This window comes from Pipra filicauda, unplaced genomic scaffold (genome assembly GCF_003945595.2).
Source record: "Pipra filicauda isolate LSUMZ 115617 unplaced genomic scaffold, ASM394559v2 scaffold364_size791107_pilon, whole genome shotgun sequence".
Lineage (NCBI taxonomy): Eukaryota > Metazoa > Chordata > Aves > Passeriformes > Pipridae > Pipra > Pipra filicauda.
The window spans coordinates 476,148-499,601 of NW_024104492.1; the positions used below are offsets into that span (position 1 = coordinate 476,148).

At 51.0% G+C, this 23,454-nt stretch overlaps 1 protein-coding gene across 1 annotated transcript in view; it reads left to right on the forward strand.

Annotated features, from left to right (window-relative positions):
* Positions 1-17,657, forward strand: part of ANTXR1 (ANTXR cell adhesion molecule 1) — a 101,940-nt gene extending 84,283 nt beyond the window's left edge. Inside the window, exon 18 of the mRNA XM_027715532.2 lies at positions 14,299-17,657. Within this exon, the coding sequence (XP_027571333.2) occupies positions 14,299-14,571 (273 nt within the window). The 3' untranslated portion in view covers positions 14,572-17,657. The remainder of the gene's footprint in view (positions 1-14,298) is intronic.
* The last annotated feature ends 5,797 nt before the right edge of the window (positions 17,658-23,454 follow it).

Genomic DNA, 23,454 nt, shown 5'->3' on the forward strand with positions numbered 1-23,454 from the left:
CATTTCCTTGTTAAACATTGTTCTGTCAGGAATTTATGGGGTTATTACAGTGTGTTTCAAGCTCAGACTTGGCCAGGAACTCTTCAATCAGGGAGCAAATTATATTTTAATTTGTTATTGCATTAATTACATTTTCATTTTGTGTTTATATAGATAAATATAGATACAGAAAGGCATAAATATGGAGAAAAAGTATAACAAGCCCATGTGTAATTATGTGTAAAGATGTATCCTACCTAAATTAATGAAGGTGCAGGGAGAGGGGCTTTTTCCAGAACTAGGATGGTTGTAATCACATAAAACTGATATACTGTGATGAATCTCAGTGACAGGGCTCTGGTACAGATTGGAGTGAGTTGTGATGAGAGGGTGAGGCCACAAAATACATGAAAATGTGCCCATTAAAGTAATCACAGTTGTTCTTTTACTGGGAAAGGAAGAACGTGTGTGTGCATGTGCTGACATACAAATTGGTCTTCATATAAACAGAACAGTCAGAGTATGAAATAAGACACATTTACAGCCAAATTGTGTGAGCCTTCACTGCAGAAAAGCACTGTGGAGATGGATAGCTCTGGTAATTGCATCCTGCTATTGTAATTCCAGATCTGAGATGTCCAAAAGAGCTGGAGGTTTGTGTGATCTGAGTTTTGGGTGCTAAACTGGGAGGTCTGAAGTCGCCCCAGTCTCTGCCATGGACACACAGGGTGACCTTGGCCCAGCCACTGAATCACCTTCCATTCCTCAGAGGCTTTTCCTGTCCTCTGGATGCAGCTGATGCCATGGATTTTCTTTCCCCAGGTATTTGAGAAAGCGAGGGCTGGGTCTCAGCAGCCCATGTGAGGGATTAGCAGCAGCCAGGGGTGTGCAGGGTTTGCACCTTGTGGCTCACGTGATGGTAACGGGGCAGAGGTTCAGGGTCTGCAGATCCAGGTCTGTACATTTTAGACCTGAATTACTTGGCCAGGTCTGTCCTCGTGGCACCTTTGTCACCTGTGCCAGGAGCTGACCTGTTCCAGCAGACCATGATTGGTGGGACAGCCCTTTGAGCATCCCCAGCTCAGTGGGTGACCATTATTGTGTCTAAAGTATGCAGAGGACAGAAAAAACCAGCCTGAATCATTGCCATGTGACAGTAAAATTTCCTTCTTCTCTGTCCCTTCTTATTTCTTTTAATAACCTTCAATCTGCTGCATAATTGGGTGTTTCACAGAGGAGATCAGCACTGGCTGCTGCACCATCTGAGGAATGGGAATGATTCTTTATTTCTGGCAAATTCAAGCTCCCAGAAAACGAAGTGTCCTTTCCCTGCCTTTCCCTGTGTGGTACAGAATGCTGGGTACTTGCACAGACCGAGCTGGGAAATAACTCGTCGTCTCTCACTTCCCACACAGTGCTGACATGGAAGGGAATTAAATCTAGGCTGGAAAGCTTGGGACAGTGCTGCCACATCCCCTGGGACCTCACTTGTTCATCATAGTGGTGTGATCATGTGCTCCAGGCATCAGCTTAAACCAAACCCACCGTGCCAGGGGCTGTCCAGGTGTAAAATCACACCAGAACCTCGGCCTCATCCGAGGAAAGGGGCAGGAACAAGTCCAGGGAATTATGGAGAGAAACACTGGGACAATCTGCTGGTACCAATTCTTGTGAACACTAAACAGGGGATCTACAAGACCAGCTGGAATATTCTGTTAATGTAGTTCAAATCCTCCTTAACCACAAGGAACAGCTTTTCTTGCTAGTTCATTCTCCCTCAGCACAGTTTCCATGCGGCTTCCAAAGAAGAAATTCCTCCCTGTGAGAGTGGGGAGGGGCTGGGATGGAATTCCCAGAGAAGCTGTGGCTGCCCCATCCCTGGAAGGGTCCAAGGACAGATTGGAGCAACCTGTTGGTCTAGTGGAAAGTGTCCCTGCCCATGGCACGGGGTGGCACTGGATGGGCTTTAAAGTTCCTTCCAAGCCAACCCATCGCATGGCTCCCTGGATCAGCAGCGTAGAGTTCCAGCCCAAACTGAATTATGCGTGTTTATGTGAGTCAGAGCCCCGAGCAGGCACTGCCTCTGCACATTGGGCTGCAGGAGGGGGAGTGCCAAAGCCTTGCGGGGTCAGAGCAATGCTCTTCTGGACCAGGGGGACAGGGGATGAGACCTCCAGGGATGTCTAACTGGGCCAAACTTGCAGGATATATTTTTGTTTGCCAGAGGTCTTGGTACAAGAAGTTTTGGTGCAAGCACATAGATGGTGGTGGGGGTTTGTCCGTCTAATTCAGTGCCACCTCCCCTCTTGATGTACAGGCAGGCACTTGTCTTTCCAGGCTGGTTCCTCTTCCCCTCCCACCCTCCTCAGCCCCAGGCACTTTGCTCCTCTGAGAATCTGTATAAAACAGGGTTTGTCCAGATTTTAGTGCAGCACTGAAACCCTCACAAGGAGTTTTACAAGCTGAGCTTTACAGCAAAGGATGATTTGAATTGAGGTAAAAATGAGCCTGTGTAATGTTGACTTGAGGTTTCCAGAGCAGTGAGGGCTGGGCAGGCTCTGCTCGGGGGATGTTCCTGTGGGGGGCTCATGGAAAGGGCAGCCTTTGGTGTAATGAGCTGAGAAAGAAGAGGGGTTCCTCGTTTGTTTTAAAGAGCAAAACAAGCCAATGGAACACCCTCGTTCAGACTTTCCTCTGCGTGGAGTGAGTAGTTCTGCAGCTGTGGGTAAATGAAATAACTGTTGGAGTAAAACCCTTCCTGGAGGTAATTCTGTGCTGTGGGGGTGGAATTGCACGACCCAGGAGACCAGATGCAGAAAAGTGTCCAGGTATGTGAATTCTCACAGGAAACACTGCAGTAGGTGTTTAGGTTCTCTCAGAATTCGGAGAGTTGCAGAGAGAATCACCTTGTGACAGATGTCCAGGAAACCCATCCCTCCCGTGCCTGTTTCTTGCTGAGTGAATGTTGATGCTGCACTGGTGTTGTGTTCCCCTCCTGCAACTTCCAGGAGCGGGCTGGACTTGCTCTCCTTATCCTTATGGGAAAGCCAGGTCATTGTTTCCTGTGGGATTGCAATGAATTCCTGAAAATAATAAGCAGCCCCAGCTGAAAAACTTGGACTGTGTCTGGGTCCATCTGCTCTGAGAAGTTGTGAGGGGAACCCTGGGTCTTACATCAACAACCAGGGGCCCTCAGGGACTTGCCAGGCACACAAACCCACTCACAAACCAAGGCACCAGCAGCAGATGCTTGACCTGTAATCCAAGGCATGACTTAAACTAGAGTTTAGTTCAATCCTTGGCTTTCTCCAGTCAGCCCCCCATCCTGGGTGTGAAAATAAGAAGTACCTGCAGGATCCTGGGCAAATATCCTGCACCAAGTGTGAAAAGAGCAAACAGTGTCAGACTGTGGGGATGAAAGCTGTGCAGACAAAGGCAAGTGGGTCCAGGATGGGACAGTGGCTCCCACCATGTCAGTGTGTCACAGGCTGAAGCACCATGTTGGTGGTGTGGGAGCTGCATCTCCCTGGGCAGCCATCCCTGGTGTTCCACATCTGTAAATCCTGGGACCTGCAGAGCCTCCTGATCCCCTTTGGATCATACATAGACACATTCCAAACTTGTATGTGGCATTCTGGAAGAGCAATGAAGAGACACAGCAGTGCAGGGCAGGGCAGGGCAGCAGCCCCCTGTGTGGCAGCACAGCTCCAGCTGTCCCTGTGCTGCTCCCTGGAGCTCTGCTGTGCCCCCAGGGCTCCAGCTCTCCCTCCCTGCCAGCTCTGCTGTCCCGGTGTCCCTCGGAACCTGCAGGTCCCTGCTGTGGGTGCCTGAGGCCAGGGATGTGCAGAGCCCAGGCTGTCCCACAGGGCAGTGAGCAGTGGCAGTGAGGAACCCCCCCCTTCCCGTGTGTCCCCACCAGCAGAAGGCACCTACCCCTGGGACATCAGAGCCACATCCCACCAGGGACTCCCAGGCCGTGGGAGCCCAGAGCCCACGGATTTCAGTGTCACACCAAGGACTGGTCACCATGAGGGACCTGCAGCAAACTCAGCCCTTTGCAGGCTCAGCAGTAGCTGTGAAGCCTGTTAAGTCCTGCTGGCACACAGGAATTCTGGTTTAACTCGTGTCTGGATTGTTAGAGCTGTATGAAGAAGGCCAGAAGGAATGTAGCAGGTAGCCTGGGCCTGGGCCTGGAGCACACAATCCAACGAAAACATCCCCAAAGCTGTAACTGTTTGTTCATAATTGGATACTGAGGAGCAAACTCTGCCATACAAACCTCCAGTGAGTTCACTGAAAGGCATGAAATGTGTTTTATTAGAGAGTAGCCCCAGTGAGGGGTGATGTGGGGATGGCCAGGTATTACTGATTAACAAGGAACATCACAGAGCAAACCAGCAAAATCTGTCACCCTGGAAACTCCCCTGGGTCCTCCCTTATTTTGAATTAAGAGCCTATTTTAGAGGTGAGGAAACTCAAAAATAAAGTAATTGTCTGATTTCAGAGTCGTGAATAGAAACCTCCTCCTGAAGCAAAGAACAGAAACCAGGAGATAGAGTTTCAAATCCCCTGCTTTAGACACCAGACGTGGTCCCTTCTCAGACTGAGAACAAAACCAGCCGTGCAGACCCCCAGGTCACCCCACACCCCTGTGCTTTGCCTTGTTACTGCTTGCCTGATGATTCTTCCCCCTGCAGACTCGAGGCCACACAGGCACTGCCCAGGAGCTGCTGTTTAACCCATCCTGACATCCCAGCTCACGGGGTTCTGTGGAGCCTGAGAACGAAACCGTAACCTTTCCACACACGCTGTTGTGGTGTGGTTTTCCATTAACAGCCGTGGAAAAGTTAACCTAAACATTAGCTCTTTTTCCTGGAACTAACAACTCCAAAGCCAAAAGCCTGGAGATCTGCTCATGAGGCTGTTCTGGGCTGGGAGAGCAAAGACAAGCTGGGCCTTGAGCTGGACAACCTCTTCCTGAGGCAGGGAAAACCCAGCTCCTAAAGGGAGCATCCCAGTCAAACCTTGATCCAGGGCAACACTTATCCCAGACAGAATCACAAAGTTGTGCCTTTAGGACTGATGTCAGAATCCAAGGCAAATCCAGCAAACAGGGATTGCAGGGATGGGAATTATTTCTCACTAAGCGCTGGTAGGACAAGCTTCAGTGGACAGTAATTCCCATTTCATTAGCACTGCACAGGGTCATTGTCCTGAGCCAGGTAATGTGAAAACAGCCATCAAGTTGTGTTCATCTCACATTCACACCATGGAAGATCCTGGCCTGAGTCATGCCCTGTCTTCCTTGCCCAAAGATAAATTGCAGCCAGAAGGATCCTCCTCAGATCACTGATTTCTGGAGGCTGCAAGGCTCTGCCTCTCCAGAGGGATGTTTACCACTGCCCTCGATGAGTTGTTCCAGTTATTGCTGCCAAAAGAACGTGTTTCCTTTTTCACTTGAGTTTTTCTCTCTTTTCCTCATACTCAGTAGGTTTTGTTATTCAACCCCCACAAGAAAGGTCAGAGCCTGGTGTGAGGTGTGTCTTTGATGTGTCACCCAGCCTTTCTCCAAGACCAGCTCCCCCTTTCCAGAAAGACAACGGGAAGAACGACCAGATCTTCCTGGAAATGACACCCATCCCACAGCACAGATGAGCCAAAAGCAGCTCCTGCAGAAGCAATCAGGGCTGTGGCTGATGTGCACATGCCCCCTCATCTCTGGGAGCCACACTCCTCAGCTCTGGCACGAGCCAGACATGGAGACTGTTGAGCTCATTCCCACACTCCAATTTGGCTGTATCATCTTGTTTCACTTTTTTTGGAGGAGTTTGCTCTGATTGTTTCCTTTCCACAGGGTTCCCCAGCTGGTGCAGTCCTGCACAGTGTGGTCAGAGGTCTCAAGCCCCCGCTGGCAGAGCAGGGGGTGTTTTCAGGGTTGTGGCAGGTCTGGAGAGCCAGGCACAGATGGGAAGGGATGAGTAAATCAGGAGTAGGATTTCAACGGGAGGTTGAATTGGCAGAACCACTGAGACCCCCCAGGTGCACAGTGGATGTGCACAGGTATGTGCATAGGGAGCTTTAGTCACCAGCCAGTGTGACTGAACTGGTGCTCTAAATAAGCTCTTCATTATTTCCAATTCTTTACTGTGTTTGCTTTCCTGTATTCAACGAGTGCAGCTTTCGGGTTGCTTGAACAGAACAGGGTCCTATAAACACAAATATAAACCATTGCTTTAACATCTGGATAGACCAAACCATAGCAAGGCATCAAGGAAAGTGGGTTTTCTGCTGCATTTTTCCTGCTGAATGCAGGCAGGATGCTTGTCTGCAGTGTGGGAAACTGCCTCTGGTACAACTGGAGTTCATGTGTAAGGTTACTTGTCACTACTCTTTGTAAGTTTATCTTTCCCATTTGGGGTAAATTCCCAAACCTTCTCATGGCTTCAGCAGAAAACACCATTTTGTACCTCTCTGTTCCTGGGAGTTAGAAAGTCAAATCTAGCATGGCTACACCCAACAGAAAACTCTGCTTTTCTGGTACTGGGACCCAAGAGAAAACTCCGGATCCTGCTCCAGAGGTTCCCACACTGCAGTGCTTTTCACAGACTCTTTTGGGATAAACCAGAGCACCCACCGTTCTCAGTGCTGCCTCTGCAATAAGAGACCAGGTTATTAGAACCCCTCTGGGGTGATGACCTTATCAGTGGAAGTCTTCCTCTTAGTTTGGGAGAAAATAGCTCAAGTCTCCAATTTATTATTTATGGAGTGACCAAGGTGGCAGGAATACCTTGGGAAGGCAGGTTTTATGAGCAAGGCTGAGCTCTAGGCTCTGGCTTTAGTAATGAGATGCAGATGGGCCTGGTTTAGTTGCAGTGATGTTTTATTGTACATTTTATCACGAAATGAGACAGTTTGAATGGCTGGTTGGTGACTCAGAGACCCAAAGGTAGCCGGGGAATGAGCCCCTTGCTGCGGGAGGCAGCGATTCCTGGCAGAGCCAGGCACACTCCACACAGGCTGAGCTCACCAAGGGGCTGCCTAACAAAGCCCAGGAGCGAGTTAACAGTTTCCTAAAACTGTCTCCAGACCCCCTTGTGTGATTTAAGAGGCAGCAGGCTGCCAGTTCAGCTTTATTTCCAGCTCACAGAATCCTACCGTGTCATAGAAGCTGCCTGGGAATCTGGGGTTACCTTGGCAGGGGTTTGGAGCAGCAAAACCACCTGGAGACCCCCGAGTTGCCCCACCAGTGCTGACCCCAGTGACAGAATGCTGGGGGGATGCAGATATGGATTATCCTCAGGGTTATTCTCACCCTGCTCTTTCCCCAGTGTCACCTTTGTCCAGGTACAAAGGGGTGCATTTGGGGTGGGAGGTTTGCAAAGTGCCCTTTGCAAGGACCACTTTCCCAAGAGAGGATTCACTCCATGTTGGCTCTGGGCAGTTTTCTCCCTGGAGCCACAGGAGAGGAGCATGAGCTGCCTGTGCTGGTTGGCTCTGCAGACAGACAGACACAGACAGACAGACAGTCCCTGCCTCCCCTCCCCGTGGGCTCAGAGCTGCTCTCAGACCCTCTGGGACTCCCCGCTCTGTTCTTCCTCCTCTCCCCACTCCTCACCTCACACATCTGGGGGAGTTTCATGCCTGGACTGGGTTCAAACCATTCCTGGGATCCTTGGGAGGGGGATTTGCCTCCAAAAACTGAGTGTTGGTTTCTCCCATCATGGATGTGCTTTGCCCTTGTAGTAGCTGCAGTCTGGCAAATCATGTCTTTGCAGGCACTAGTGTAACTCTCACATTTATTTAATATATTTAATGGCTGCCTGTTACTTGTTTGGCCAGCATCTCCTCAAGTTTTTGTGAATACTTGAGTCAGTATCAGATTATTAAATTTCCTTTTCCTCTCTCTCTCTCTTTTCCTTCTTCTCTTTCTCTTCTCTTTATTTCTATATTTCTTTTTAATTCTCTCTCCTCCTTTTCATAACAACAGGGTAACCCAGGATATTGTTTATGGAAAGTCTGAATTACTATTGACCCATACAAAATAACATTAAGGATCATATCTTTTCCAGGACCTCTCTTTAAACCAGGCAAAAGAAGCCAGTCCCAGTGTTTTATGATCTTAAAATGTTGATATTTTTCCAGGTATTAATTCCAGCTTGATAGGAAACCAAAAAAACCAGAAACATTTTTCATCTTTGCTTCAGAAATATGTGCTCCATCTTTGTCTGTTAAAGAGAGAGCTCCTGAGTCCCGTGGAGGGCATGTCCCTGCTCTGGGACTCACTTCCCTTTCCTAAATTCCCTCTTTGCTGTGCCATGTGTGAGCCTGTTCCTGAACAGCTGGAACCACGGAGAGCAGGGCTGGAATGGGACAAAGGAAAAAGCCACGTCCTGGGTTGAGTCCTGCTGGGATGGGGGCCAGAGGGCTGGCTGGTCAGGGAGCAAAGGGATGCCAGGAGAAGGGTCCATCCTTCCCGAGGGTGGATTCAGCACACTGAACCCCAGGCAGTGTCTGTGCAGGTCCCAGTGTGGTGCTGTCAGTGACAGTCCAGCTCCCTGACAGCTTGCAGACTCGGTCAAAAGCAGAAAGGGAGGCAGGAGGGGGTGGGAAGTGGCTTGGACGAGGTCGTGGTCAGATGGGAAGGACAAAGGGAAAGGCTGGGATCAAGTGTGCAACCCTGGGGCACTCCCAGGACAGGGGCCGTGGGCAGAGGAGACACCAGAGGCAGGGGAGACACAGGAGACAGAGGAGACACAGCCCCCATGGTCCAGTGTCCACACACAGCCCCCATGGTCCAGTGTCCATAGTCACACACAGCTCAGTGTCCATGGTCACACACAGCTCAGTGTCCATGGTCACACAGCTCAGTGTCCATGGTCACACACAGCTCAGTGTCCATGGTCACACAGCTCAGTGTCCATGGTCACACAGCTCAGTGTCCATGGTCACACACAGCTCAGTGTCCATGGTCACACAGCTCAGTGTCCATGGTCACACACAGCTCAGTGTCCATGGTCACACACAACTCAGTGTCCATGGTCACACAGTTCAGTGTCCATGGTCACACACAGCTCAGTGTCCATGGTCACACAGCTCAGTGTCCATGGTCACACACAGTTCAGTGTCCATGGTCACACAGCTCAGTGTCCATGGTCACACAACTCAGTGTCCATGGTCACACACAGCTCAGTGTCCATGGTCACACACAGCTCAGTGTCCATGGTCACACAGCTCAGTGTCCATGGTCACACACAGTTCAGTGTCCATGGTCACACAGCTCAGTGTCCATGGTCACACACAGCTCAGTGTCCATGGTCACACACAGCTCAGTGTCCATGGTCACACACAGTTCAGTGTCCATGGTCACACAGCTCAGTGTCCATGGTCACACACAGCTCAGTGTCCATGGTCACACACAGTCCCCACAGCTCGGTGTCTGTGGACACAGACAGTCCAGACAGTCCCATTTTCCCAGTGTCCATGGCACTGCTCCTGTCTCCAGCCCTAACTCAGCTGCTGGAAGTGCAAGAGCGAGGCCACTCAGAGCAGAATTGATTGTTCCTGAGCCTCCCAGAGCTGCTCTCTAGAAAAACAACAGAAAATATGAGAGTGAACTGCCCTTGCTGATTTTGCTGATTCCACTGAATTTCGGATCTAATAATGTCTCCATGTTGCTTCAATTGTCTCTTCTGAGGCACAGCTGTGACTCTCTCCCCTGAGGGGTTGTGGCTGCACAAAGGGAAATAAAACTCAGCCAAGGCATTGGACACAGCAGCCTTTCAATATCCAGCCTGTTCCCTACGTTCATACATCCTGGATCTCCAGCTTCTGTCTCCCTGCCAGAAAGACTCAGAATTGGTTCCTCATTCTCAAAGCTCTGGTGTAACCTGTTTAAAGAGTCTTTTCTCTTGGGATTTAAAGTGACTTTCTGTTGAAGGATGCAAAGTAGCATTCAGTGGAAATGGGTTCATTTCCTGCCTCCTGGATATTCTGACACCATCTTCCACATCTGCCCCATCTAAATTTGGACACCTAAATGAGGTGATGAACCTTGGTGGGGAGTCAAGAGGGGCTGCTAACTGGTGGTCACTGAGACCCTCATAAAGTCCCAGCCATGGGAAGGTCCCTGTGAGCCTGTGATCCCTGTGGTCCCTGTCCCACTGATAGTAGAGACATCCTCTCACCTTTGGTACCTCAGACACTCCCACTGGTTTTACATCCAGACCTCAAGGCTGAACAAGGCATTTGGGCCCCTTTATTTAGAGGATCTTTTAGTGCCACATCCAATTCTATTATCTGTGGGATGAACAGAACTGTGCTGGCTATGAGGAGCCCTGGAAAACCTTGGGTGGGTGGGTGAGTGGTCAACCAACCTGCTCTTCATCCAGACCCTTCTCCAGGTCCAACAGTGCTGACTGGAGCAGGTCAGCGATGCTGAGGGTTTATTTTCCTCCTGCAGTTCACACACAGAGCCCAGCTGTGAGTCAGGCCCCCCTTTGGGTAAGTGCAGGTGGGAAAACATGTCTGGACACATGTTTCAGAGAGAACTGAGTCCTTGAGAGCTTGAGGGTTAAACTGTTTGTCTCATTCTGCTGGCACAACCTCTGCACTTTTGTTATCGTATTGCTAGGTACAAGGGGGTTAGCATCCAGCTCTTTGCTTCAAGGAGCTCTCTGCCTCCTGGACCTGCTTTGTATTTGTACCCAGGGCACCAGTGAAACATTTGCTGCCCCTCGTACAAGGGCACAGTAATTTGTTTCCTGGACATCCCCTTGTCATTCAGTCTGACAGTTCTCCTCCCCACGGAGCTGCTGGCTTCCCCGTCTCCTCTGAGGCAGTGGAGCTGCCAAAGTCCATCTCAGTCCATCTGGACTGAAAACTTCTCTCTGGCATTGTCCCCCATCTGGGTGAGAGGAATGTCGAGATGAAACGCAAGAGCTCCCTCGGTCTGGCAGTTCTCCAAGGGAGGGGGGAGCCTGCCCTGTGTCCCTGCCCTCCACACGTGCTGGGTGCCCTGCAGGTCCCACTGCACAGCAGGAGGACAGACAGTCACTGTCAGTGCAGGGCAGCACAGTGAGCTGGGAGCAAAGGACATGGGAGGGGATAGGGAATGGCATGTGGGAGCTGAGGGAAAAAGCACATCCATCCTGTGTTAGGGAGAGAAGGTTTGAACTCTGGAGTGAGACCAGCATAAAGCACAGGGCAGGGGGCAGAGGGAGGTGATGCTCCGTGCTGAGATTTAAAGTAAATAGCTTGGGACAGGCCTGCTGAGTGAGGGAAAGTCTGAACCTGAGCTGACTGGGTCAGGTCTGGCTCTCATGTCTGTGCCCCTGTGCTGTCTCTGCCCTGCATCGGAGCAGCCTGTGCTCAGACTCCAGCCCAGCTGCTTGCCCAGAGCAGCATGTGACAGGCCGTGTCTGAGGGTTAACAAGGACACAGGAGAATTAATCACAGTGGAAAAAAGAACTCTGTCGTTGCAAAGCAACCCTATTCCTGGAGAAGGAGTCGTCTCTGGTCGTGGATATCTGCAGTAGCTCGTGAGCAGGGACTCTCTGGGTCATAGCTGACTGCAAGGACTGATGCAAACACAGTGCAGGGACAGCTGGTGTGACTTGGGAGCCTCTTTTGTCTGATAATGGCACTGCTGAGCTGTCCCAGCCTGTTCTCACCAATAACAAATCAAATCTTTACCAGTGCCTAGGATGCACAGGATGTGCTCCTTTACCCTTCTGAACTGTGCCTTAAGCATGAGATGGTTTGTAGTCCTCAAGCCCTGCCCCAGCCCCAAATCCAAAGGTTTCTGAGCCTCTGCATCCTCCTCGATGCTCTCAGGGCGGTGCTCAGTCCCATTTGGACCAGCAGCTCCATAACCTCACTCCCAGAGCATCCAGACAGAGCATCTCTCCATACAAAAACAACTGCAACTTTTTGTTCTCTGGCCACGATTTCTGACTTCTGCTGCTTTTTGTTCGGGTTTATTTTATTCTCATCATAAATAAAGAAAACAAACTAGTGCAAAAAATGGTCTGAAATGACTAAAGTTGCATGGCAGGAGATGTGGCACTGGAACAAGGAAAACATTCTCATGGGGTTTTTTTCTGAGTAGAACTGGTTTATGTCAGGGTCAGACTTTGCCTCACTCAGCAGGCCTGCCCACAGTATTTACTTAAAATCTCAGCAAAGTGCATTAACACAACATTAAAGCAGAGATAGGAGCCCAGGGAGAGCAAATGGGCCCGGGGGTGCTCTGGGCTGGAGCAGGGAGTGCTCATTGCAGGCTGTGCTCTGCCCTGGTTTGGGCAGCCCTGGAGATGGAGGATGTGTGGAGCATTCCTGCTCCCTCTGGCACTTCATTTGGTGTTGGCATTTGTCCTGTGCAAGGGCTGGAGAACAAGCCCCACTGCACAGCCAGCAGGGGCAGCTCATTGTGGGGGCCATGGTCTCCCTGTCCCTCCCCAGGGTCGTGCTGTCAGGACAAACCTGACAAGCCTGAGCCTCGATCCTCAGGGAGGGGCATCACCATGGGTGTGTTCTGACCATCCCAGGGGCTCTGCTCTGCCCCAGCCCCATTCCTCACGGAGAACCTGCTTGGACCAGAGGCTGTTCCTGCAGCCAGAAATGCAGGGCTCAGAGGAGCAGCCCAGGGTGGGGGGTCACCTTGATGCACTTCAAGGCACTGGGAAATCTCTGCCTCCCTTAAAGGATCTTTGCTTGCCCCAGACAGGCTGAGCTTGGCTGGGGCTGCTCCTCCAGCCCCAGTGCTGGGCAGGGAACCCCCTTCCCTCTGAGGGCTCAGGCAGATGTTCCTCCACATCCCCAGAGCACAGATCCCGCTGGCAGAGGTCCTGGAGAGGAGCTGTCTGTGCATCCCTGGGTCACCCTGTCTGTGCATCCCTGGGTCACCCTGTCTGTGCATCCCTGGGTCAGCCCTTCCACGCCAGCTCCCCTCTCCCCTCTCCCATCCTTCCAGCACCACTTCTCCCAGCATCTCCCTTGTTCACTTTGGGCCCTTCCTGCAGAGCATTTGTCCACAGTCTGAGAGGAGATTCAGAGCTGGAGAGAGGATTTAAATGACTGATGTTTTTACCCCAACAAATCTACTCCAGCCTGCAGGGGCTCAATGCTCCCTTTGGCATTTTTTCACCAGGAAAAACATTTACTTTGGGAGAGGAAAGAGGAAAACAGAAAATAAGCCCATGTTCACAAGTCTAAAAAATAAAGAATGGACGAAGAAATCCTCTGGTGCCTTTTAGGATGATTTCATATCTAAAGGAATGAATCCATAATACAATAGTGCTGATTCTGACATTCGAGTATTTACAGTGGGATCTTTTGCAGGTGGAACTTTGGAGAAAAAAAAAAAAAAAGAAAAAAAGAACAGCTCAGAGGGCAAAGGTTTTGTTTAAAAATGTACAACAAACTGTAACTTAGCACCAAAGAGTGAGAAAAGCAGTTTATTGGCTTCTCACAAGCACTTGAGTATCAAGACATCCCAATGAGGAATTAATGCATTTCAGGAAAAACTCTGAGCAAGAAACTGTCTTTGTTAAACAAACCTTCCCTTTTGCCTGGTTGGTAAATGGTAGAAAGGGACACAAAGCCAAGCGTGGGAAGGAGAGAGAGGCTCCAAAGGGGCAAAGCCCAGATTTTGTGCTGTTGGAAGTTCAAGGTTGAGGTGTGGGAAAAGGCATCTGCGGCTGCAGGGACAGACCATGGGCTGTGCACAGACTCCAGTGCCAGCTCTGAAACACAGGAATGGGGGACAAGGACAAGGGGGAATGACATTCAGCTGATGGAGGGCAGGTTTATATTGGATATTAAGGCAAACTTCTTTACTCAGAGGGTGGGCAGGCCCTGGCACAGGTTGCCCAGAGAAGCTGTGGCTGCCCCAGCCCTGGAAGTGCCCAAGGCCAGGTTGGACAGGGCTTGGAGCAACCTGGGCCAGTGAAAGGTGTCCCTGCCCATGGCAGGGGGTGGCACTGGATGGGCTTTAAGGTCCTTCCAACCCAAACCATTCCCTGATTCTGTGGAAAAGGCTCCTGCAGTGTCAGCAGGACCTGGAGTGCCCCGTGCTGTGCTGGGAAGATCCTGGAGCTGGAGAACAGGGGAGGTTTCCCCCTGCTCCGCAGCCAGAGCTGTGTCGGGGTGTCCCTCTCGTCGCTCAGCACAGGAGTTGCTCCCCAGCCCTGTGGAGGGCGTGGGGGCCGGGGCCGTGCCCGGAGCACTGGCACTGGGGCAGATTTGGGCGCGGCCCGGGGGTGGCTCAGCTGGGGTGTTGCCTCGGTGGTAACTCTGCTTTTCCCCGTTCTCTCGTTCCAGGGCCGCTGCATCAACTTCACCAGAGTGAAGAACACCGAGGCCCCCCCCAAGTACCCCCTCAACAACTCGTACCCCCCGTCAGCTCCCCCCCCGGCCCCCATCTACACCCCCCCGCCCCCGGCCCCCATCTACACCCCCCCTCCGCCCAGCTCCCCCACCCCCCACCCCCCCTCCCCGTCCTCCACCCTCCCCCCGCTGCCCCCCCCGCCCCAGGCCCCCCCCCCCAACCGGGCCCCCCCTCCCTCCCGGCCCCCCCCTCGCCCCACAGTCTAGGGGGGGTCGGCCTCGCTCCCGTCTCTTCCACGAGTGTCCCAGAGGCTCTTCCAGCAGTACTGTATCACATCCCTCCTGGGGGGAAGGGGGCAGAGGAACCGGAGCCTTCCTGGGACGGGTGACAGCAGAACCAGTGACTCCGTAGTCGTCTTTCTCCTTTAGTTTTCTCCTATTTTTTGACTCCCTTGTGCATTGGTGCCACCAAACTATCGCAGCAAGAAAAGCCAAGAGGCTGCAGGAGCAGGACAAACTCCTGAGTTCCATTCCAGCAAGGCTCTCCCCACTCCTGGTCCCCCTGTGCCCCATCATGGTGATTCCAGGACACACTGGAAAGAAGGAATGGATAACTAGAGCGAGCTCTTTACAAAGGAAGTTCTCCCCGGGGAAGGACTGCAAAAGACTCTTCCAAGTGCAGACATCCCAGCCAGCAACCTGGAGACAGCTGCACAAATGTCCTGGGACAAGGTTGGATGTGTGGCAGGACACTGATCCCCTCCTCCTCCTGCACCACCTGCCAAGGGAACGGTGACGACAGCACTCTGCCAGCACAGGAACCCTCTAAATGTGGGGAGAATCACTCACAGGCACCTGTTCCCACGGACCAGGAGCTGGAGATGGGAAGGTATTGGCATCTCAGAGGGTCTGGAAAGGAGAAGGGGTAGGTCTCCGGGGTGTGGATCCGAGGATGTTGGTATGTGGAAGTGCAGGTGGATGAAAATGGAGTGTAACAAGGAAGATAAAGCAGTCAGGGCATCACAAGGCTGTGACCCCATCCCTGAGGACACCAACAACTGGGGACAGGGCAGCCTGCAGTGCTGCCAGTGGGACAGAGGAGGTGGCAAACGTTGAGGAATCTGAGAAAGGTAAGGTTGGCAGGAGAGCCTTTGTGTTCAGTTTAGACAATTATGTACATCCAGTCAATCACCCCACAGCTCTGAAGTGTAATTTAATGTTTCCACTTTAAAGGAGAAGATTCTGAATACAAACCAGAGGTTTGGTGTATCGAGGTCTCCAAATCCAGTCTGCTTGGGCTCCTTGTTCTTGACAGTTTGAAATGGTCACCACTGATGCCTTCCTGTTTCTGTAAATCCCGTTCTTTTGCCCTAGAAATGTTTTCATGTGGATTTTTGTGTTTTCCTTTCCTTTCCTAAATAAGTAGCAGATGCTTCCCAAACTGGGAGTGAAGAAGAGCCAGTGTGCTTACTCACTCCTGTCAGCTCTCCACAGCATCACTCCCATTAGCAGTTGTTGACTAAGGCAAAACTCAGCCCACGGGACTCTCCAGATGGGAATCAGTCTGCCAAGGAATGCACTGGCTGCATTTCTCCTGCTTTCTCCTCACCTCCACGAGACCCCCACCACATCCCTCTGCATCACTCGTGCACACCTGTATCCTACAGCAAACCTGAGCACCTGCCTTTGCATCCCAGAGCCAGAGACGGGTGGGACCACTCAGCATTCCAGCCAAACCTCTGGCTCCCTGGGTTCCTGTCGGGATTAGTTCTCACAAAGCTCTGTCTCTAAGTCATAAGAGATGGACCATCTTTGTAGCTGCAGTTCTGTGGATAGCGAAGGGTTGTCACCTCGTTTTTTACCAGATAAAGAAATGCTTTGCCAAGTACTTCCTTCAGTGCTGTTGGATATATTAATTCTAGCTTTTTCTAGCAAAACAAGAGAAAAAAAGGAAAAAGAAAAAAAATTGCTCAAGGAGGAAAGGGAAGAGAGGAAAGAGACTCAGTGGAGACTTACCCTGGGCCCCTTTGGGTGGGGACAGGAGGGAGCCCTCAGCACGAGGCTCTGGGTCACTGTCACACACCAGCTTCACCCTCCCCAGGGTCAGGGTCAGGTCTTAGGTGAGATGAACACCCGTCACGATGGACCCCAGGATCCAGCCCCCAGCCAGGGCTGGCTGTCCTTCCCTAAGGCTCCTCAGCTCCCCCCACGCTGCTCTGGCTGCAGGCAGCACGGAGCAGTGCCCAGCTGGGAGCAAAACCACCAGTTCTGCTGCTCGCCCCTTCAGGTTTATCAGCTCCAGGCCGTGGTTGGTTCCACAGGACAACTTTGTGGTTGGCAGGTGGGAGGGAGAAGCTTTAACACCCTGACACAAGTTTGGTTGGATTCCCTCGTGGGATGGACGGGATCTGGTTAGAAAAAGAGCTGTTTGGTTTGGTTTCATGATGGAAGGTGTAAAAACTGGGAATGGTGTAATACAGGATCAATAGATACGGCCCTAACAGATCCTCAGTATTCCAAAAAGGATGGAAAGGAAGTTGATTTTCAATATGGCATTGGGAATTTTATTTTTTAAGTGTCAATTAACCAATAAATTAGTTAATTGGTTAATTAACCAATAAACCTACTGCTGGGGGAAAAATAAAAGCAGTGTATTCTCCATGACTTCTTGCAGATGTATAGAGAAATATTCGTTCTCCCCAAAGTAAGGGAAAAAACCCTACGGATTTAAAGAAGCAAAATAAAGCCTAGGTCAAGCCTAGGCTAGAAAAACCCTGATTTTCAAATACCCCCTATGCAATCATCCAGTTCGTGAATGAAAAACAAGCTCCAAATTTTTTGTTGTACATATTGTTGCTGCATGCTTACCATATGTTAGATGGAAGCATTTCCTATCCCTTGTGGATAAAAGAACATTTTTCAAGTTGTAGTAAATTATTCTAAAGCCAATGACATTTCATGGCATGTTATCGTATCAAGCTGTGCTTGTTGTATTTTTTCTTTACGGTTGTATTGCTTTGTTTTATAAATGTACAAATATTTCCCGTAGTGACGAACACCTGTTTTACATGGCATTAATTGAGGCACTGCAGCTCCAGGCCACACACCCCCTTGCTCCATTGGCAAAGGGGTCAATCTGGGGTGGGGTCCGGCCAGAGCACAGTGGGGGACAAAGCCAAGCACTCCCAGTCTGCAGTGGGTTGGCTTTGGAGACACTTCCTAACGTTCTCAGAAAAACTGAGAGCATGTTTGGTGGTGAATTTTGTACCTGATTTGTATTTAGGAAAGAATTCCTCCCTGTGAGGGTGGTGGGGGGCTGGGATGGAGTTCCCAGAGAAGCTGTGGCTGCCCCATCCCTGCAAGTGTCCAAGGCCAGGTTGGAGCACCCTGGGCTTGTGGAAGGTGTCCCTGCCCATGGCAGGGGGTGGCACTGGATGGGCTTTACAGTCCCTTCCAACCCAAACCATTCTGTGATTCTGTGATTTAGGATCAACCTACATCTGGCTGCAGAAATGGCTCCCAAAAGTACCACACGTGCCTTTAAAATCTGAGCTCCCTTTGCGCCAGATCCTAAAGACTGACTTAGGAACTTAATGTAAGGCCATCAAGGGTGAAAACTTGGTCCTGAAATAAACTCAGCTCGCACTGCCAATTAATGCTGTTGTAAATGAGGGTGGATGCTGGAGCACCGTGCCCTGCCGTGTGGTGCCCTACGTACTCTGTGTCTATAAACCTGTCCTGGAACACGTTGTGTTGCCGTCAGTCCACACCAGCCAAATCCCAAGGAAATGTTCATTCCAGAGCAAAAGGGCCTGAGTGATGCTGCAGCTGCTCTGCCATCTCAGAGACCCCAGCAGGTCTCACTGGTTACCAGTTGCTCCAGTCTGGGCTGGTCTGAGCAGCAGTAAAAGGTGTCTGATGGCACCAAACCACTAACCAGTTGTTTGGTTTGCTCTGAACAGGTCACTTCGATTCCTCCCGGTGTTTCTCATTCGTTCAAAACTCTCTGTCAGTGCCTCACAGCCTCAAAGGGCTGAGCAACTGTGTTTGACAAAGAGGTAGATTATGTTTTATTTTAATTGCCGGAATGTCACAGATTGTTGCTGGCTGCACTTTGAAGTGCTCACCCACATGAACTTTGCAGTTGCCCGAATTCCCTCCCTACTCCTTGGTGTGTGCAGGCATCTTCTGCACTGTGTATTTTGGGGAAGGGGGGTGTCTGGCTTCTGAGGGCTCTGGCAAGACGTGGGGTAACCAGTCGGGGATGTTGACCTGTGTGTGGTGCTGATGCAGGGAAGAAGCAGAATCGACCCTGTTGTGCTGTTGAATTCCATGTTGTCAGCTCAGCCAGTGATGTTTTACTCCCTCTGTTTGTTGCATGTGTCGTGTTAAATTCAGTCATTACTCTTGCTGCCCTTGATGTTACTATTAAAGAACTACACCAGTCTGGGCTGGGCTCTGTGCAGTTCCTTGCCGAGGGAAAGCAAATGAAGCAGAAGAATCCTGGGCAACAGGTTTTCTCAAAAACTTGCTTTTTGTTATCCTGGGGAGCTCAAGCTTGGTGATTTTCTTCCCAGAGCATTTCTGCCTGACATAAAGGCTGTTTTCACTGGGATGTGACACAGCCCAAACTGTCACCTCCTCTCCTGGTCCCCAGAGCCTCCCAAACTCCCATTTCACACATGAGCCCTTCCCAGAGGCACTTAGAACAGAGCACAGCCATCAGAAATAACCAGTCTTAACTATTACTAACTCATCTGGGTTTTGCTATGGTTGGAATAGTTTATTCCATAAAGGAGATTAATGGAGCATGAAAAAGTTCAGCCTCAGCACCTACCCTCTTTCAGCCAAGCACACACATCCAGGCTTTTACCTTCCTCTGGAAAGGTGAGCTGGCACTTCCCTCAGCATGTCCAACCTGGCAAATATGGTCTCAGCCTGCATTTTTCTTACTGTGTTTTATTTAAGTCAAACTTGTAAATGCAGAGAGGGAAGTCACAGTGCTCAGCAGGTCCTGCTCTCACCCAGACAAAAGGTGCTTTTTAAACCAAGGCTCAAACAAAATCAGTTGCTTTGCTTAGAAGGGACAGGTGAAAAAAAACCACAGGGGAAGTTAAACGTGAGCTCAGGAGAGACAATGCAAACAAACCCACCTCGATGGCAGCCCGGGGTCTGTCAGGATGTGGAATTCCACAGAATTGGCCAAATGGAATCCCATCACTACATGGAGGAAAAACAAACAGGGAAGCAGTGGGACCAGGGAGGCTGGTTTGCCTTCCCATCAGCTGCCTCAGGAAAGCCTGGGCCTGTCCCAGGGACCCCTCTGTGCTGATCCAGCCCAGGCTGCAGCACCAGGCAAAGAACGGGGCAAAGTTCCCCAGACAGGACATTATTTGGGAGTGAAGGTGTCCCAGAGCAAAGGGGGACACGGCTGGGCTGGAGCCCTGAACACGAGGCCTCACCCAGGTTGGGTGATCCACACCAGTTTGGGCTCACTCTCACCAGTCTGGGCTCACTCTCACCAGTCTGGGCTCACTCACACCAGTCTGGGCTCACTCACACCAGTTTGGGCTCACTCTCATCAGTCTGGGCTCACTCTCATCAGTCTGGGCTCACTCACACCAGTCTGGGCTCACTCACACCAGTCTGGGCTCACTCACACCAGTTTGGGCTCACTCTCACCAGTCTGGGCTCACTCTCACCAGTCTGGGCTCACTCACACCAGTTTGGGCTCACTCTCACCAGTCTGGGCTCACTCACACCAGTTTGGGCTCACTCTCACCAGTCTGGGCTCACTCTCACCAGTCTGGGCTCACTCACACCAGTTTGGGCTCACTCTCACCAGTCTGGGCTCACTCACACCAGTTTGGGCTCACTCACACCAGTCTGGGCTCACTCTCACCAGTCTGGGCTCACTCTCACCTGCCCCACAAGGATTCCCAGCTGGAACAGGGCCAGGCTCCCAGTCTGGGCTCCTTGGGGGTTGGGGACTCTGTGTCTGTGTGAGGGGGTTTTGGGGCTCTGTGTCTGTGTGAGGGGGTTTTGGGGCTCTGTGTCTGTGTGAGGGGGATTTTGGGGCTCTGTATCTGTGTGAGGGGGTTTGGGGGCTCTGTGTCTGTGTGAGGGGGTTTTGGGGCTCTGTATCTGTGTGAGGGGGATTTTGGGGCTCTGTGTCTGTGTGAGGGGGTCTGGGGGCTCTGTGTGTGAGGGGGTTGGGGGCTCTGTGTGTGAGGGGTTTTTGGGGGCTCTGTGTGTGAGGGGTTTTTGGGGGCTCTGTGTCTGTGTGAGGGGGTTTGGGGGCTCTGTGTCTGGGTGAGGGGGTTTTGGGGCTCTGTGTCTGGGTGAGGGGCCCGGGGGTGGTGGCACAGTGCCTCGGGCACCAGCTCGTCTGTGGAGCGAGGAAGAGGAGGAGGCCGGGCCGGGCCTGGGGCAGCTGGAAGGAACAGAAATGGTGAGTCCTGGCTGGGCTTTTCCAGGGATTTCCCTGTTTTCTGTGCAGAGGCTGCGAGGGAAGGGGCTGCTCTCTCCTGGGCTCTGCCCCCCGGACAGAGGCTGAGCTGCAGAGCTGGGACTGGGAATGCTGCCCTGGCACAGGAGGCACGGGGGGTGCAGGGACAGACCCCGGCAGGGTGGGTTTGGGGGCTGCTCCCAGTGCCCTGCCCGGGGTGTTCCCCCCAGGGCTCACCTGCCCTGAGAAAGCTGAGGAGTTCCTCACTTCGAAGGGAAAGAAATTGCTTTTTTTCCCTCTAAACCTGGCAGAGAAAACCCCTCTGAGCCACAGAAAAGGGTTTGTGTGGGGCTGCTGAAAACACTGAGGACACTCAGACCCAGAGCATCCTCTCTCTGTCGTGGTTGCTGGAGAGTGCAATGCACTTTTTTGAAGAAACAGCTATAAAATAACTTGTGGAAATAACACAAGCTACAAAATAAATAATGTTGGACACAGATGGTGTGTCCTGTGTGACACAGACAGTGAAAGTCTGTAGCACATTGCCAGAGCAAATTTGAGATTACTTAAATATTTTTAATACTGAAATGCTTGGAAGGGTCCTTCCTGCTATCGGGGGAAGGGAAAACACCTTGGAAAGGCCCAGAGCACCAGGGAAGGTGTTTTCTTGTGCCACCAGGTCAGTGCAGATGCCCCCAGCGTGGGGTGTCCCTGGTGGGGAAGCTCTGTCCCCTCCACCCCGGGCGCTTCCTGGCTCACGGTGTGTGTGCAGCCCAGACTGGGATTGTTCTAGTTCCCCACAGACATTGAGCTGTGGGGCCTTTTCCAGAGCTGGAGGAATTAACAGGGATGGAGAAACGATAGCATGCAAAAATACCACAGGGAGTGGAAAACTGAGCTGAGCAATGAGGTAACTTTGACTCGCAGGAAAGCCGGGGTTTCGATATCCCACATTCCATTCCCACTTCAAATCCCTCCTGGCACCTCCTCGGGGTGTGTGTCTTCAGCTGCTCCCACGAGGTGCTCTGTGCTTCTCTCTTCTTGCCTGTTTGTAACCTGGGGGCAGCTGGGAATGGGGTGTGGGGACCCTTCCTCCAGGTATTCCTTCCTCAGTGGAAAGTCTCTGGGAAAGTAGAAGCCAGGCAGGAATAGGGAATGTCTGCATTCCTTCAGTCTATTCTTGGTCATGGCTGACATGAGAAATGAGAGCACCTTTGGCCTCAGGAAGGTTTGTCTGCCTGTCAGAATTGCCACATAACCTCCCATCGTGCCACTGCTGTGACTCGTGTGGGCAAACCTGGAGCTGTTTTAGAGACAAGCTGGGAAAAAAATCCTCTGGGAAAGTGAGATTTTTTTTTTCCTGATCTTGGCTCTGCAGTGCCTGAGTTCAGACAAAATGAGAATTTCTGTACATTGCCCAATTGGACTGAAGTGGCTGAGGAGAAGGCTGGGATTGATTCCCAGGTTTTATTTAAGGTATTTATATATAAATAGATATAATTTTATTTAAGGTATCAGGGTACTCGTAAGCTTGTGATATAAATAAATATATTTTTATATATAGAAATATTATTTTATTTAAGGTATCAGAATGCTTGTGAACTTGTGATTTAAATAAATAAATATATATATATATAAATACTATTTTATTTAAGGTATCGGGGTGCTTGTGAGCCCTTGAATACCTTCAGTGAAAGGATGCAGGGACGAAATGCCCTCACCATGGGGGCTGTGCCTCCCCCTCCCTGCTCCAACGGCACAGACCCCGTAACCACGGCAACGGCAGATGTGGAAAAAACTGCTGGGAATGAATGGGAGGTATTTTTAACTGTGTCTAATGCAAGGGAGCCAACGCGGGCAGCATTCCATGGACTGCCAGAACAGATCCCACGGGGCAGAACTTGGGAATTTCTGTTTTGATGGGAATTTGACAGTCGTTAACTTTTTTGGGGTGAGATGTGTGTGTGTGATGATGCGACAGCGATCACAGACTCCTGTTCCACAGCCTGTCATGGAAACCGGAGAGATTTCCAGTTGCTAAAAATGTACTGAAATAACTGCAGTAGCATCAGACGGGTTTTTGTTTGTTTTTTTAAACAGTCCAGCTCAGAAGGTCAAATTCTGAAGTCATTCTCACTTGTCTGCCTCTGCCTGTTCCTGTCTGGGCGGGGAAGGGGATGGTCCAGGCTGCTCCCCCAGCCTGAGATAATCTGGTGAAAATAATTTCCTTGCAAAACAAAATAAGTTTTGGGAGTTATTTGTTAGAGAAGGATGTGGAGGCAAATAACCTGTGAAGGGTGAAAGAGGCAGTTGTTGGCAGAACTGTGATTTGCATCCCAGGCACTCCTGTGACAACAGCCTGTCCTCCAGGCATGACAGCAAACCATTGTTTTCTCCTTTGCAGTTGTAGGAGAATCTTATAAGTTGCTTTTTTTAGGAGACTGAGTAATTTGCATTGACCTAAAAAACTCAGAGAAAAGCAGTGTTGGTTCCTGACTGACAGTGGGGGAACTGAGGGTACACGTGGCACCATCCACCTTCAGAGGCAAAAAAACCAGGCAAAGTCCTCAGTAGTTTTGTCCCCAGTCCCTCTGGCTTTACACAGGGCACAGTCAGTCTCTGGAGGCAACAAAACCAGGCAAAGTCCTTGGTGACTCCATCCCTGGTTCCTGGTTTTCCAGGGCAGTGGGGTTCCCTGGCTG